At 47.0% G+C, this 14,896-nt stretch overlaps 1 protein-coding gene across 1 annotated transcript in view; it reads right to left on the bottom strand.

Moving 5' to 3' along the window:
- Positions 1-11,372, bottom strand: part of RGMA (repulsive guidance molecule BMP co-receptor a) — a 44,529-nt gene extending 33,157 nt beyond the window's left edge. The window contains exon 1 of the mRNA XM_019945932.3: positions 11,049-11,372. Within this exon, the coding sequence (XP_019801491.1) occupies positions 11,049-11,062 (14 nt within the window). The 5' untranslated portion in view covers positions 11,063-11,372. The remainder of the gene's footprint in view (positions 1-11,048) is intronic.
- Between the last annotated feature and the right edge of the window lie 3,524 nt (positions 11,373-14,896).

The raw sequence follows: 14,896 nt of genomic DNA, 5'->3' as shown, positions 1-14,896 counted from the left end.
AGGCATGGGCATATTCATGATGCTGGAAAGATATAAAAGGGATTTTTTTAAAAAAGAAAATGCTAGGAGAACAAATTTTCTGGACTTTCCGTTTCCTTCAATCTAACATCAAATTTGTTTCAAGAAATTGAAACAGTAATATGCACACATGTTCAAAAATCAATTTCCTGTTAAATGAAATCAGGTGAGTATCCCTGGAGGCCATAACTATCAACAGTTTCATGTGCATCTTTCTAGATATTTCCATATGCACATAAGCACACATAAAAATCAACCAATCAATCAATCAACCTATTTATCTATGTAGCTAGCTATCATTTTACCAAAAAGTATTAGCAAGCCCTCAACTGCTCCCTCCCCAGTGGGTATTTCCTTTTTTATTCTGACTTTCAGCGAAATAGCCCTATGAGTCCCTCCATTATGTCAGGAGCTGAGGACTCCAAGAAGAGTCAAAGGGGATGTACGTATGTAGAGGTAGACTTAAATATAAAACAGTCCATGTGAAAAAAGAAGCAGACTCAAAGGTACAGAGAACTAGGGGTCACCAGTGAGGAGAGGGAAGGGTGGAGAGGAAATATAGGGGTAGGGAATTAAGAAGTGCAAACTATTAAGTATAAAATAAGCTACAGGGATATACTGTACAACAAGGGGCATATAGTCAATATTTTGTAATAACAATAAATGGAGTATAACTTGTAAAAATTATGAATCCCTATATTGTACACCTGTAACATATAATATCATACATCAACTATACTTCACTTAAAAAATAATAAATAAATAAATAAAATAAAATAGTCCATATGAGGAATGCCAAATGCCTTTTAAAACTACATCCTAGGGCTTCCCTGGTGGCGCAGTGGTTCAGAGTCCGCCTGCCGATGCAGGGGACACGGGTTCGTGCCCCGGTCCGGGAAGATCCCACGTGCCACGGAGCGGCTGGGCCCGTGAGCCATGGCCACTGAGCCTGCGCGTCCGGAGCCTGTGCTCCACAACGGAAGAGGCCACAACAGTGAGAGGCCCGCGTAGCGCAAAAAAATAAATAAATAAATAAAACTACATCCTCTTCTCTTCCTGGACTTCAATTCTCATTCGAAAACACGTCTTGTCTCTTCTCTCATCCATAAGTCAGACAACACTCATTTACCCCAACTTACACTGCAGAAGGCAAGTAACCTGCCTGAGGTGACCCAGCTGGCTTGGTGGCAGAGTGGGGTTTGGGCAGGTCTGGGTGACTCCCAGCTGTCACACCACCTCTGATGAGCTCACTAACTCCTTCCCAGGCATGGAGATGTTTGGTCTTCTCTCTGCCTCCACTGACCCTCGTGCATCTCTGTACTCATCCTCTTACTCAGAACAGAAGGAAGGACTCCCTTTGAGGTCCCCCAGCCTCAGCCCAGGCTGGGTTGGAGCCCTCCTGATGACATGCTAACAGTTTCTGAGGTCACATTTCCATAATTTAAGCCCCTCCTTCCGTCCTTCGCACCTCTCCTTCTTGACCTCTGAGATTCTCAGTAAGCTCCTGGGGCAGCCTCATTTATTCTTTTGATACCTCTCCCCTTCCTTGCTAACTGGGATTATAAGCTAGTTCATAGCTGGAGTTTCATGTATGAAAGTCTTCCTCACTTTCCTCTTGAGCTCTTGTCTGCGACTCCAGTGCACACCTACTAGCTGGTCTACAGTTGCAAATTCTTCTGCCTACAAAGCCCAGTACGAAGTGATAGTATTTGTGAATTGCTTCATTGTCGGTGTTCAGATTGAGAGTTTTTAGACACTGCAGTGGATGTGGGGAAAGAGAGAGACCTGGGATTTGGAGCAGTTCTACCTCTAGCTGTGTGGTCCCTGTCCTTTCCTACCTCTGGACCCGCAGCTTCTCAATCTGCAGAATCGTGGCCTGGCTGCCCACCACATCCCACCGCCCACCCCCAGGGGGAGGGCGGTCTCCCAGCTTCACAGTCTGGTATCTCTAGGAATTCAGTGAACTAGTGTTGGCTTTGTAACTAACTGGCCTTGCCCATACCTGACTCTGAGGACCCATCCTGGGGCCTCATCTGGAACATTTCTGGGTTCTCCCAAGAGAAATGTTGCTGAGCAAGTAGGAAATGTTATTTGAAAAGTGACACTTCTATGTTTTAGTGTCAGCATGAAATTCTTCAGCAGTCATACCCAGCAATACTACTGTATACCTGAAACCACACCTTGTAAACATTTAGTAACCTCTTGTTTTAAAGCAACTTCTGGGTACCCATACTGAGATGCACCAGGTTCCTGTAAGGGAGGACAGACCACCCAGTGTCTGCTTCTCCCCATTCCAGTAAGTTCCTGGGAGAAGAACCAACTTGGACCCATTTATCCACCAAATGGCAACTATTTGAATTGATCAGCGAGTCTGCGTCTCTCTCCTAACCAGCAGAAGGCCGCAGTATTTGGATTAATGAACAAGTCGGTGCCGAGCACAAATACCACAGACATTTAGCAATAGGAACAGAGGACCAAGTTATTCATCAAATTCAAAATTGTTTAGAATGGCTAATGCAAAGCTGAAATGAAGATCCCCAGCTGATGGGCGGTGGGGAAGGGTGCCAATCGAGAAAGAACAAATGTGTTGCTTATGTGACATTAGCCTCTACCACGACGGTATTCTTTTCTTCAATTTGTTGGAGGCTGAGGGAATGTCTGCACTGTTACATTACAGAGGCAATATGGCACGCTGGCCGAGAACATGCAGTCTGAACAGACTGTCTAAACCTCAGTTATCTCATCTGAAAAATGGGGATAGACTCTGGCTCCCTCAGAGGATTATTGTGAGGATTAAATGAGTTAACACAATAATAGAAAATTTAGAGCAGATGCCTGGCATAGAGTAAGTGTTGATAAGTAGTTGCCAATGTTAGTTTTATATCATGGATAAGAACCATTGTTTTGATTGTAACAAAGTATCTACTATGTACCTGATTCTGCTACAGCCTTTGTATGCGTGGGGACGGTGGGGAAATCTGTAGCGTTCCCCAAGGACTTTTATTTAATTTTTTAAATTTAAAAATATTAAAAAAAATTAATACAATTTTTAAAGGTTACACTCCATTTACAATTATTACAAAATATTGGCTGTATTCCCCATGTTGTACAATACATCCTTGTAGCCTATCTTACACCCGATAGTTTGTATCTCCCACTCCACCAGCTCTGTATTGCCAGTCCCTCCCCACTGGTAACCACAGGTTTGTTCTCTATACCTGTGAGTCTGCTTCTTTTTATTTTGTTATATTCACTAGTTCGTTGTATTTTTTTAAATTCCACATATAAGTGATATCATACAGTGTTTGTCTTTCTCTGTCTGACGTATTTCACTTAGCACAATGCCCTCCAAGTCCATCCATGTTGCTGTAAATGACAAAATTCCATTCTTTGTTTATGGCTGACTAATATTCCATTGTGTGTATGTATATGTCAGTGTGTGTGTATATATATCTCTATATCTAATCTATCTATCTATCTATCTATATGACATGTCTTCTCTATGCATTCATCTGTTGATGGACACTTAGGTTGTTTCCACATCTTGGCAATTTTAAGTAGCGCTGCTATGAATACTGGGGTGCATGTATCTTTTCGAATTAATGCCCAAAGACTTTTAGATAACCTTGACTTCTGGGTGGGTTCTAAGTGCATGATCAGTTATACTCAAGTTTTATTGATCAACCACTATAAGACAAAGTCTCCCACGTAACTGTAGGGTTGTCTCAACTATGGGATGGGCACAGCTGTCTCCAATTCAAAATGAGGAGCCTGAGACTCAGGGAGATTATGTGACTTGTCCAAGGTCACCAAGAATATAAATGGCAGAGAGAGGCTCAAAACCAGGCCTTGTGATGCCAAGTCCAATGTATTTCCCACCAAATCACAGCTACTTCTCATCTTCACTGGGGTTTACTTTTTCCTGTTATGCTCCATATGTATAATGATGGGTCATTCATTAGAGATGTGAGCATGTTTAGAGATATACTGTTTTCCATAAACAAACAAAAATATTAAAATGTTTTAAGGAAAGAAAAATTTTCCTGAACCATCTCCCCTACTCCCCTAAAAACTTATGAAGTTGAAATACTTATAGATTCTTCTTCTTTCTTTTGGATGTTAAATGGTATCTTTAGGTCAAGGTTTCATAGAGTGCTTACCTGACTTAATAGCCTCTGAGTGACAGGTAAATATAACACAACAAGATGTTTAGGTAAATCTATCTACAGTATCAATTCACCGCAGTCCGTTCAGACCTCAAGCTATTCAGAGCATGTCTTAATTAAATTCAAAGCCAGATGGGCTTCCACCCCTAGAGATTGGTCACTGACCCAGAAAGGGAGGACTTACGTGCCATCTTGGTTTGGGTGCCGTTTTGGCTTGGGTTTGCTTTGCCCTCATTGACTCTTGGCCCAGGTGTGTGTATGTAGGGAGCAGTATGCTCCCTAGCAATGAACCCCTGAAGTCAGTAGGCTCTGCCAATAGCGTCCATTTGCTCATGAAGAAATCAGATGCTTGGAGTTTAGGGATCTCCTTTCTCAAAATGCTCTTAGCAGAGAAAAATAAAAGCAATGTAAAACTCTCACAGCATTGAAGAGGGTGGCCTCTAGCTTTTCCTTACCATACGATCTTGAGATACCCAAGGATACAAAAACAAGTATGCTTCAGGATAGTAAGGGAAGCACTTTGAAATCAGTATTCCGAAATTTCAAACTATTTTAGCTGCACTGACTGATGTAAAACAACACAAATTAAACTCCCACGAATCCCTTGCTCTGGGGCAGAATGACCTACCAACCTTAGGAGTGAGGGGTCATTAGCAGGTCTGGACCTGTGAGGGGAAGCCCCCATGAGCCTCATCACGTCTACAGGTGAGTCTGCACTCAAAGCTCTCTCTCTCTCTCTCTATTTTTTATTTTGGCCATACCACACAGCTTGCGGGATCTCAGTTCCCCGACCAGGGACTGAACCCAGACCGTGGCAGTGAAAGTCCCGAATCCTAACCACAAGACCACCAGGGAACACCCATAAGCTCTACATTTCTTTTTGCTTGCATAAATGGAAGCCCATCTGAGAAAGTGCAATTGTCTTAAAAATCTATTTATTATTTATATTCTACCTCTTTCCATGAAGGATATTAAATGTAAATGAAAGTTATGTACCAAAACTTCCAAACAAACATTACTTCTTATTCTTTCCAATTAATTCTTATCCTTTTCAAGGTACCAATTGTTTTGAAGAAAGCTGGTAGTTTTTACAATTCTGTGAATGAAATATGCATTTCCACGTGCTCTTCTGTTATGAATCTGTCACATTCACACTTGTCAAGTGGAGCACAAGGTGCTGGATGGTGAGCCAGGGTTCAACTACAGACCACGAGAGAAACTGAAATAGGGAAGTTCATTACTCACAGGTCCTGGAGGAAGTACCTGGTGCACTTCTAGGGGCCACATGGGGAAGGCAAGGCCCAGTGCAAACAGAAAACAGGACCTGGGGCACATGTCTTTTTTTGTGTGTGTGGTACACGGGCCTCTCACTGTTGTGGCCTCTCCCGTTGTGGAGCACAGGCTCCGGACGCGCAGGCTCAGCGGCCATGGCTCACGGGCCCAGCCTCTCCGCGGCATGTGGGATCCTCCCGGACCGGGGCATGAACCCGTGTCCCCTGCATCGGCAGGCGGACTCTCAACCACTGTGCCACCAGGGAAGCCCTGTGGCACATGTCTTGATTAGGGTCTGTGGGCAGAGTGCTTTGGGGTTCCTGAGCTAAGGCCAGATAGGTCAATTCAAACCAAAAGAGTGAGCTTTCGGTGAGCCTGATGGAGGTCTTAGCTGACGGGTGCACAAGGGGTAGGCCCTGGGGAGGAGGGGAGACTGTGGGTCACGAGGGCTGGCTGCTACCTAGCACATGCACTTGTATGAGGGGGCTGGTGTCAATTTAAGGTCCTCACAGGCCACTTGGCCAAACAAAATGGATGCAGAGGCAGCAATACCATGGGGTAGCTTAGCTGCACCCTCAGCAGTCCAAGGGACTTGTTCTTGTAAGAGTCATCTATTCTATTTTATTCTATTCTATTCTGGGGCCGAAAATGCACACTGGCAGCAAATTTCCAAGTCACTGCGATGGCCCAGCAGATGTTTCCTGAGCTAGCCTCTTTGACAGCCAGGTAAATGCATTCCTGCAAGGGGTAACCAGGAAGATGTGGTAGTCTCACAAGTGGATTGGACTTTGATGAAGAGGATAAAACGGTGGAAGCACCTTGAACAACTAGATATCATGGATTTTAAATAGCGAACCTGGAGGAAAATACACACTGTGGTCCAGATCAATTGGGAAATGTATTAAAAAGTCTGTCAGGAGACTGAATTCTCAGGTGGAGTGTTCACATTGTAACCGACAAGGCTTATACCATGACGGATGTTTAGGAAGCCATCATGGGTCAGTCTTTGTGTGTTCCTATGCTTCCACCTGGTCTCGTTTAAAGAAGTCATCAAGGAGAAAACTCCTAAAGAGGACGAAAAATTGTTTGCATCCACCTTCAAGAAGAATAAGTGTGCTAAGAAGAAGTAATGGGAGAGTTCTCAAAAAACTAAAAATACAACTACCATATGACCCAGCAATTCCACTCCTGGGCATATACTTGAAAAAAAAACAGAAACACTGATTCTAAAAGATATGTGCATCCCCATGTTCATAGCAGCATTATTTACAATTTACAACTGCCAAGATATGGAAGCAACCATAGATGTGATATATATACATGCTGGAATACTACTCAGTCATAAAAAAGAATGGAATTTTGCCATTTGCAGCAACATCGATGGACTTGGAGGGCATTGTGCTAAGTGAAACAAGTCAGACAGCAAAGAAGAAATACTGTATGCTATCACCTATATGTGGAATCTAAAAAACACAACAAACCAGTGAATATAACAAAAAAGAAGTAGACTCCCAGATATAGAGAACGAACTAGTTGTTACCAGAGGGGAGAGGGAAGTGGGGAGGGACAATACAGGCATAAGGGATTAAGACATGTCAACTATTATGTATAAAATAAGCTACAAGGATATATTGTACAACATGGGGAATATAGCCGATATTTTATAGTAACTATAAATGGAGTAAAACCTTTAAAAATTGTGAATCACTATATTGTACACCTGTAACCTATATAATGTGGTATATCAACTACGCTTCAATAAAAAAAAGAATAAGTAATGGTACCGAGCCTCTTGCTGAGGACTGAGGGAGAATATCTCTGCTCACAAGGGCAGATATAGAGTGGGTATCATCAGGAACCAGGACAGATCGTTGTTGTCAACCAGGGCAAGCTGCTGCAGAGACCTTGAGCTCGGAGCATCTCCAAAGACAAAAAAATAAAACAGAAGTGGAAACCACATCGGATGGTAACTACTAAACGATACCCTAGTGAGATATCAATCAACAAGTTTTAGGGCACTGGTACTCATACCCACTCATCTCTGTTATGCCCTGTGGAGGACACAGAATCTGTAAGAATTGGTCTTGTTTTACCAGATTGTTGACAGAATCTTTTGTTTTCAAGTTTCTGCCAGATTTTCAGACTCTGGCAAACCCAGGGTCCTGATTCCTGAAAGTTCTCCATCTTGGAATGTTGCTTTAAACAAACAGTTGAAAAATGAGAAGTAAACTCAACCGGCAATTTTGTCATTATTTTCCACAAAAACAGTGCCTGCTACACTTTAATTTTTTACAGTAGTAATCTGGATATCATAATTTTATAAGGTACATAATGCGTATTTATGTTTGTCAAGTAGCAGTGACTTTAAATCTTTCAAATGGGGCTATAAAAGGTACTTGCATTTAGCATTTTTTTCTGATTTCTGCCCAAATCTCAAAATTTCTTCTTCCTCTTGCCCACAGATTGTGAAGTTTCACACCTCAGTGGGTATTCTTGCCTCCTGACCCAGAGGCTCTAGTGTGATACAGCGTTTTCTACTCATAGGTCAGACCTGGCTAAGAAACTGGCATCGTTTTAAAAGATGTTCATTTGCCACCAAGGAAACTGACTTCTGCCTGACCTTGTCTGCACACTTGAGCAAGACAGTTCTTCATTCTTTCCATTGCCCTGTTCATTGCTCTTCAGAGCTCTGTTGCTAAGGGAAGAGAAGCTGAAATTGTGGTGTCATTCAGTCAAAATGAGAAAAAGAGAAGCCTGTCATCTGAATGGGGCTGGATACCACAGGTGAGAAAGCCTGGGTCTCCTTCAAGTTAAGTCTATGTTATGTTTGCTGAATGGATAAACAATGAATGTTGTTTGAAAAGCAAAGCCATTCTCCAGAGAGCCACAGGAACACTGCAGACACGTCAACGTGGTTTGAACTTACACTTGGGAGGTTGTAAGTCAAGTTCTAGAACAGTGATCTTTAAGTAGGAGTGCCTCCTTGTCTCACAGAAGTAACAGATTCCAATAAGCCTGAACTTTATGATCAGTTTCATCTGGGTATATCCTGTCTCTTTTTCTGGATGGCAGGCTTCTGGAGAGATAGGTGAACACATCTCCTATGGCATGCCCTATTTGGGGGCCATACTTGGTAAAACCAAGTGCTTGAGTTTGATTCATTTGGTAGCAAGGCTGTAGGGAAAAAAGCACTTTAAACTTACAGAACCTTGGCTATTCCTCTGCACCTCTCTGGGCATCAGTTTCCTCTTTTGAGCAGTGGAAATGCCAGCACCTCTTCCTGCCTGCTTCCTAGAAGCAGCGAGCATCACTGTGAGAGTGACTTGAAAAACTCCCTGTCCCGATGTTAGGAATGCTGACTACCTATTCATTTTATTTTGCATCTCCTCATCTAAGAATTTCTGTATTGGGCTCCCACAGGGCGGGTGAAGAGCCAAGTCAAGGGTCATATTAACCAGGAGCTTCTCATCCTCCATTCTGTATTATTACACCCCCTGGGGATGGAGCGAGTCACGCCTTGGAGAGGCTTGTAAGGAAAGAAAGCAGACAGAGGTTTCTTAGCAAAGGTCAGAGAAGCCCTCTTTGAATAAGATGCCAGGTTACTGCGAGACCCTCTTTGTCATAAATCTAGTTATTAAATAAACACCTGCAAACGGCGAGGCAGTTTGAGATAGCGTGGGGAGTGAGCAGATAAGCCACTCACCACTCCATATGTCTATTCAGAGCATAAGCACCTGTCACCTGGGAGGGAAATGATGGGAGCAGGGCTATTGAAAAAAGGAGGCTGGGACCTCCCTCACCGCCACCACAGCTCAGAGGATCTTAAGGGCGCAAGGGTCCTCCCCACAAGGAGAACACCACACTGCTCTACAAGGAAGCAGACTACACTTCAGAACAGGGAGAGTCCAGCTCAGTGCTAATATCATCTGGCCTGGAAGGTGGCAGCAAAAACCAGGCACCAAGGACAGGGAGCCCCACCCACAGTCTTTGTCGGCTCAGCTGGCTGTCCAGCGAAGTCCGCCCCAGTTGCTAACTGGAGACCATGTCCCTCTCATAAAGGAGGCCTGCTTGTCACTCGCTGTGGTATTGGAACAGCAGGAAGCCTCTTCTTTGTGTAAAAAAAAAAATGCCATTTTGGTATATTATACCTTTCCTGTACAGATCTGCACCAGACTCTTTCCCAATTCTCTCCTTCAGCTGCCCTTTAGAGCACAGCCAATCCCTTTTCTAGGGCTTACGGTTCAAGATTCGCCTGAAAAATCACTCATCTGTGATACATGGGAGAAGACCACGGTCCGTGCATAGGTTTTTCCGATTTCTGGGACAGATGCCCAGAGAACAGGCACAGACTCACCGGCAGGCAACATTTTGCGTTATGTTCTTGCTAGAGGACCCTCAAGCCAGAAGGAGAAGGTGACGATCTCCTCGAGGTGACAACCTGCCACTCAGTACGAGGTGCAATTCTGGCCCTTGAGCTCGGCGTGCGGAGCTGGGGGCGTCGCTGAGCTCCCGCTCAGCCGGACTGTAAATACACCTAGAAATACTCATCCCAGGACCCGCCTGCTGGTTCCTGCCTCCACGCCACGCGCCGGAATCTCCTACTTTGAGAACATCCAACTTCTCGGCCTAAAAGAAACGCGCAGCGTACCATTTCCGCTAGATGGCGCGATTTCCCCTAATCCGATCGCAAGACGTCCGATTTATAAAATAAATACAATCCAACGCCTTCCGAAACCACACCACATAACAGCAGCTCGCAGGCTCCCATTAAAAAACTCAATTTGGGGGAATTGATTCTACCTCCGAGCAAATCTTATGCAATTACATTAAGAGGATGCAATCAAGAATTGCATCCGAGCGTCCCCCACATCGGTCCTCCCCCTAAATACACCTGTTCCCCTGCCCCACTCGTTCCCTGGGATGAGCCACGGCTCGGGCCACGCGCGCAGCCGTCGCGGTGCCCGGGCCGCCGGGCCCACCTGTCCACTTAGGAACGTCAGGGCCACTCGGGGATCCTATCCCTTTAACACTCACCCCAAGCCCCTCACCTTCCTGCGCACCTGCCCTCCCAGGCGAAGGACCGCTCGGACCCGAGCTCAGACAGTGCGCCGCGTCGACGCCCCCCGGGGCAGGCGCTCCAGCCGCGACTCTGCAGCTGGTTAGGCAGCCGGGCGCAGAGCAGGAGGAGGGGGCCGGGCGAGTCCTGCCAATGGGGTTCACGGCTGGACAGCCGGGTGGCACGCTCAGTCCCAGGCTCCGCGGGCCGATTGCAACGGCCGCGCGGGAGAAAGGGAGCTCCCAGCACGCGCACAGTGGTACAGACGTTCGCCGGGTCTGCCCAACCACGCGCGCTGCCGGCTGCCCGGGGAGAGCATTTTAGGAAAAAAGAGCAAATACCAAACCACAAAAACTTTACTGCTGCCAAGAGCTAAAGGGATCGAGGCGCAGCAAAGCTCCAAATCTGGGCAAGATGGGAGCAAGATGAGACGCAGGGTTGGGGAGGACCACAGCGGTGTCGTGCCCCGAGCAAGTGGCGGCGGCGCCTCCGGGATGTCAAGAGCCGGGTCCGTCTCGCTCCCAGCCCGCGCTTACCTTGGCGGCTGCATGAGCCCCTGCAGCCCGCGGAGGGTGGCGCTGGCGGGGCTGCGGGCGAAGAGGGGGTGCCGGGGCGCCGCTCGTCGGCCCCGGGGCAAGGTGGGAGGGGTTCGGCAGGCGATGGTCCCCGCCGCCCGGGCCGGCTCAGCAGCGGCCCGGGGCGCGCCGCCTGCTCCCGGGCTGCATGCCTGCGAGCGCCTGGAGGAGCCGGCCCGTGAGCGAACGGCTAGTGCTTCCCCAGCCTAGCGGCTCGGGCGGCGCAGCCCGCGCTCGGGAGACTACTGCAGAGTCAGGCTGTTCGGGCTAACCCCCTCCCTCGCCCGGCCCCAGCCGGCAGCCGCGGAACGCGGCGTCCAGAGGTTCGTTTGCGCGCGGAGGGGAAGGGGCGGGCCGGCCGCCCGGGGCGCAGGCTGGGGGCGAGGCGGGCGGGGCCGGCGGGGAGGGGGCGGGAGAGGAGGTGGGGGTGCGGGCTCGGATTGCCCCGCCCGCCGCGGCAGCACCTTCACGCATCAGCACCAGTGCGGCGGTGGGGTACGCAAGCTGCAAAGTCAAGACTTCCCTAAACGCAGGGTTAGGGGGGCGCGGGCGGCAAGTGCGGCGACCCGCGAGGCGCCTCCAACTTTCCTAATCTCCCGCTGGGATGTCCTGGAGAGTACGTTTCCATCATCAGTTCCATGATGGTCCAAGGGTGGGCGGGCGCGGGGTGTCACTCTGAGGTTTCTGGAACAGACAGTCACATCCACGAGAAACGCTGCTGCTCTCTGCAGCGATGCACCTTTGTTGTACTGAGATGTTTGTTTGTTTAAGAATCTTCTTTTAAAAAATGAACATAAATGTATTAAATGTGTAATACGCGAATACGTTCTTGTGTACAATTTTACAAAGCTCAGGCATATCTAGAGTAAAAAGAAGACCATATCACATCCCCTCCGCATGACTGCGGCTCCCCAGAAGTAACCTCGGGTCAAGGTGTGCTCCGCTGCGGGTCTTTCCGGTCCTTGCTCTGCGATTTTACGTGCACACGCACGGATTGCGAGTGGATTTTCACGGACTTTTCAAAAGAATGTTTCGCCATGCAGCGCGCATGCACACACTGGCGAGAACACGGCCACTTCGGCCGCGGTAAATTCCCCAGAGGCTTCCGGAGTCCAGGGAAAGATCTTTGCAGTGAAACAGCAAAGAGCCACCCAATCGCCCTGTGCAAATCTGAAACTCTAGCCGGCGCATGAAGTCAGCCTGAACACACAGCTCACGCCTAAATTAGCATTGCACGGTTAGAGAAATTTGCTAGTGCATTTCAAACAGGGTTATGGCCTTCGCGTTCTCACAGAAAACAAGCTGTCTTGGATTTTGATACGATGAGAACTCTTTGGATTTGCAAAATAAAAAGGTATCATCTACATTAAAGCGCGATCGTTATTTATGCTTGTGGTCTTGAGGGGTGTGGTTTTAACTCAATATTCTGTTTTATTGGCATTGAGGTAATCTATAGCTGGGATAGAAATAAAATCCATGTGATTTAGCAGAAAGAGATTGGGTATTGGGAGCGTTGGTTTCTATAATTAGCTCTGACCTTGGGCAAGAGTTTTAGCTCTGTTGGGCCTCAGTTTCCTCATCTATAAATAGAGGAGTTGTACTGGATGTTGGGGGTGGAGGGAGAGAGAGAGAGAGAGAGAGAGAGAGAGAGAGAGAGAGAGAGAGAGAGAGAGAGAGAGAGAGAGATCCAGCCCTAATACTTGGTGAACAACAGACTTCTTCCTTTATCCATCTTTCAACTCAGCTCTAACCTCGCCTCCTTAGGGATGGCTCTCCCAGCACTGCATGCTTTCCTTCCTAACACTGATCTCACTTTGCAGTTATGCACTGGTTAGCATGACCCTTACCTAGTTGGGCCTCTCCCATCAGACTGTATGTGCCTTGAGGGCAGTAACCAGGACCGCCTGGGGTCATCATTACATCCCTAGCACTTATTTTAGTGCCTGGCATGTAATAGGCACCCTACAAGAATCTCTGAATGACTATCACCCAGATAGTAGATTTCTTACTGCTCTTCCAAATCCCTTGGTATTTTTAAAAGATCTGTAAGTGGAAACATTTTAAAATGAAACCTTTGGAAAGTACCCAGCAGGGTTTTTCCATCTCGGGGGGGACAAACAGTCCACTGTCTAGATGAGGACAGACGATTCTTAGCCTAACCACAGGCTGTGGAGACAGCCAGCAGCTATTTACCTTGATGAGCATCAGCTCCCATGGAGAAGACAACGAATATTAATGCTACTCATTAAGTGCTTGATTAAGTTGGAACCAGGCATAGGCAGTTGCAATGCATACACGAGCACTCAGAGTTAAATGAGGCCGTGGGGTGTGTTTAGGTTGCAAATTAACAAATGTACATGCTCTGAACCAGCCATCTAGAAACATTCCTAATATCAAGCTCCAGGGAATGCTTGCCTTTCTTTACTGCAAAGGGTTTGAATTCCTTAAAAAGTTGCACGGGAAGTGGGCTAACCTGGGTTCAAGAGTTAAAAAAACGATTAAGGCTATTACGAAATAAGGGGTGGGGGGGAATGAATGTCTAATGCAGCATAAGACTAATATTTCTTAGTCTCTCTCTTGTCCCATGCAGAGTTGCCAAGGGAGAGGTTAAAATCTGGCTTCACATTTAAATAGGAAAACAGGAGTGCTGGGGTGTCCATTTCTCGGCCACTCTTTTCTCTTGTTTGGAAGGGGTAGGTACTGTCCCGGATGCCCCTCCAACCCCCTTGCGGAAGCCTTCGTTTTCCGCGGAGAGCTTTAGTCTTCCAGGAAGGATGCTGTGTCAGTGAGGCTGATGGGGCTCCAGCTGGTGGGAGGAGGTGCCATCCCAGTGCAGGGAGCGCCTGTGCTACTGGCGGGCGGGGCAATGTGCTGTCTGTTTCCAACGAGAGATGGTACCTGCTGGCAAGAGGGCACCCTCAGAGAGTGGATTCCTGGTGAAATTGATTAAGGATTTCTTCCCAGCTGGCAAAACAACGTGAAGTGATTGGCATGACTCTCCACTGAGGGCTGGCACCAGGAGCTGTCCCTTCGGATTGGGTGTCACCCCATTATGTTTCTCTGGGTAAATTCAGGTTCAAAAGTAAAAGTGCAGCTTAAAGGAGAAGGTCAGGAGCTGTCGTAGGAGCCTGTTAAAGGGAGGGGCCGGCTGCCACATCCTTGGCTTCAGTCAGACGCAGCGAGGCAATGGGTGCTGAGGGCTTACTTGTTTTGCATAGACGAGAAAACGTTGTGCTAACTGGATGTGTCCCAGAGGCATCACCTGCTCTAATAAATCTAGTGTGTTTTGTGTCAAGCAGTTATTCTACGGCTGGCACTGTGCTTGACCCTGCAGTAGGCCTTTGCTTGAGGAACACAGCCTCTGTCTGTAAGACACTTGCAGTCCAGTGGAAGAAAGAAAAGCAAAGCAAAGAGGTCTCAGTAGTTGGGGTTTGGAGGGTGCCTGAGCAGCTCCATTTTTCATCTCATCAGCCCCTCTCCTCATATATTGTAATTATAGTGAAACGTGGTGCTTGTGTAAATGCAGCTTTTTTTTTGTCCTGACTTTTTTAAAAAAAAATTTTGAACTTTATTTAATTTATTTTTTTATACAGCAGGTTCTTATTAGTCATCAGCTTTATACACATCAGTGTATACATGTCAATCCCAATCGCCCAATTCATCACACCACCATCCCCCCACCCCAGCGGCTCTCCCCACTTGGTGTCTGTACGTTTTTTCTCTACATCTGTGTCTCAATTTCTGCCCTGCAAACCGGTTCATCTGTACCATTTGTCTAGGTTCCACATACATGCGCTAATATACGATAT

The sequence above is a fragment of the Tursiops truncatus genome, chromosome 2 (assembly GCF_011762595.2).
Source record: "Tursiops truncatus isolate mTurTru1 chromosome 2, mTurTru1.mat.Y, whole genome shotgun sequence".
Lineage (NCBI taxonomy): Eukaryota > Metazoa > Chordata > Mammalia > Artiodactyla > Delphinidae > Tursiops > Tursiops truncatus.
The sequence above is the reverse complement of the archived record's forward strand: the minus strand, read 5'-3'. Positions and strand labels throughout refer to the sequence as shown.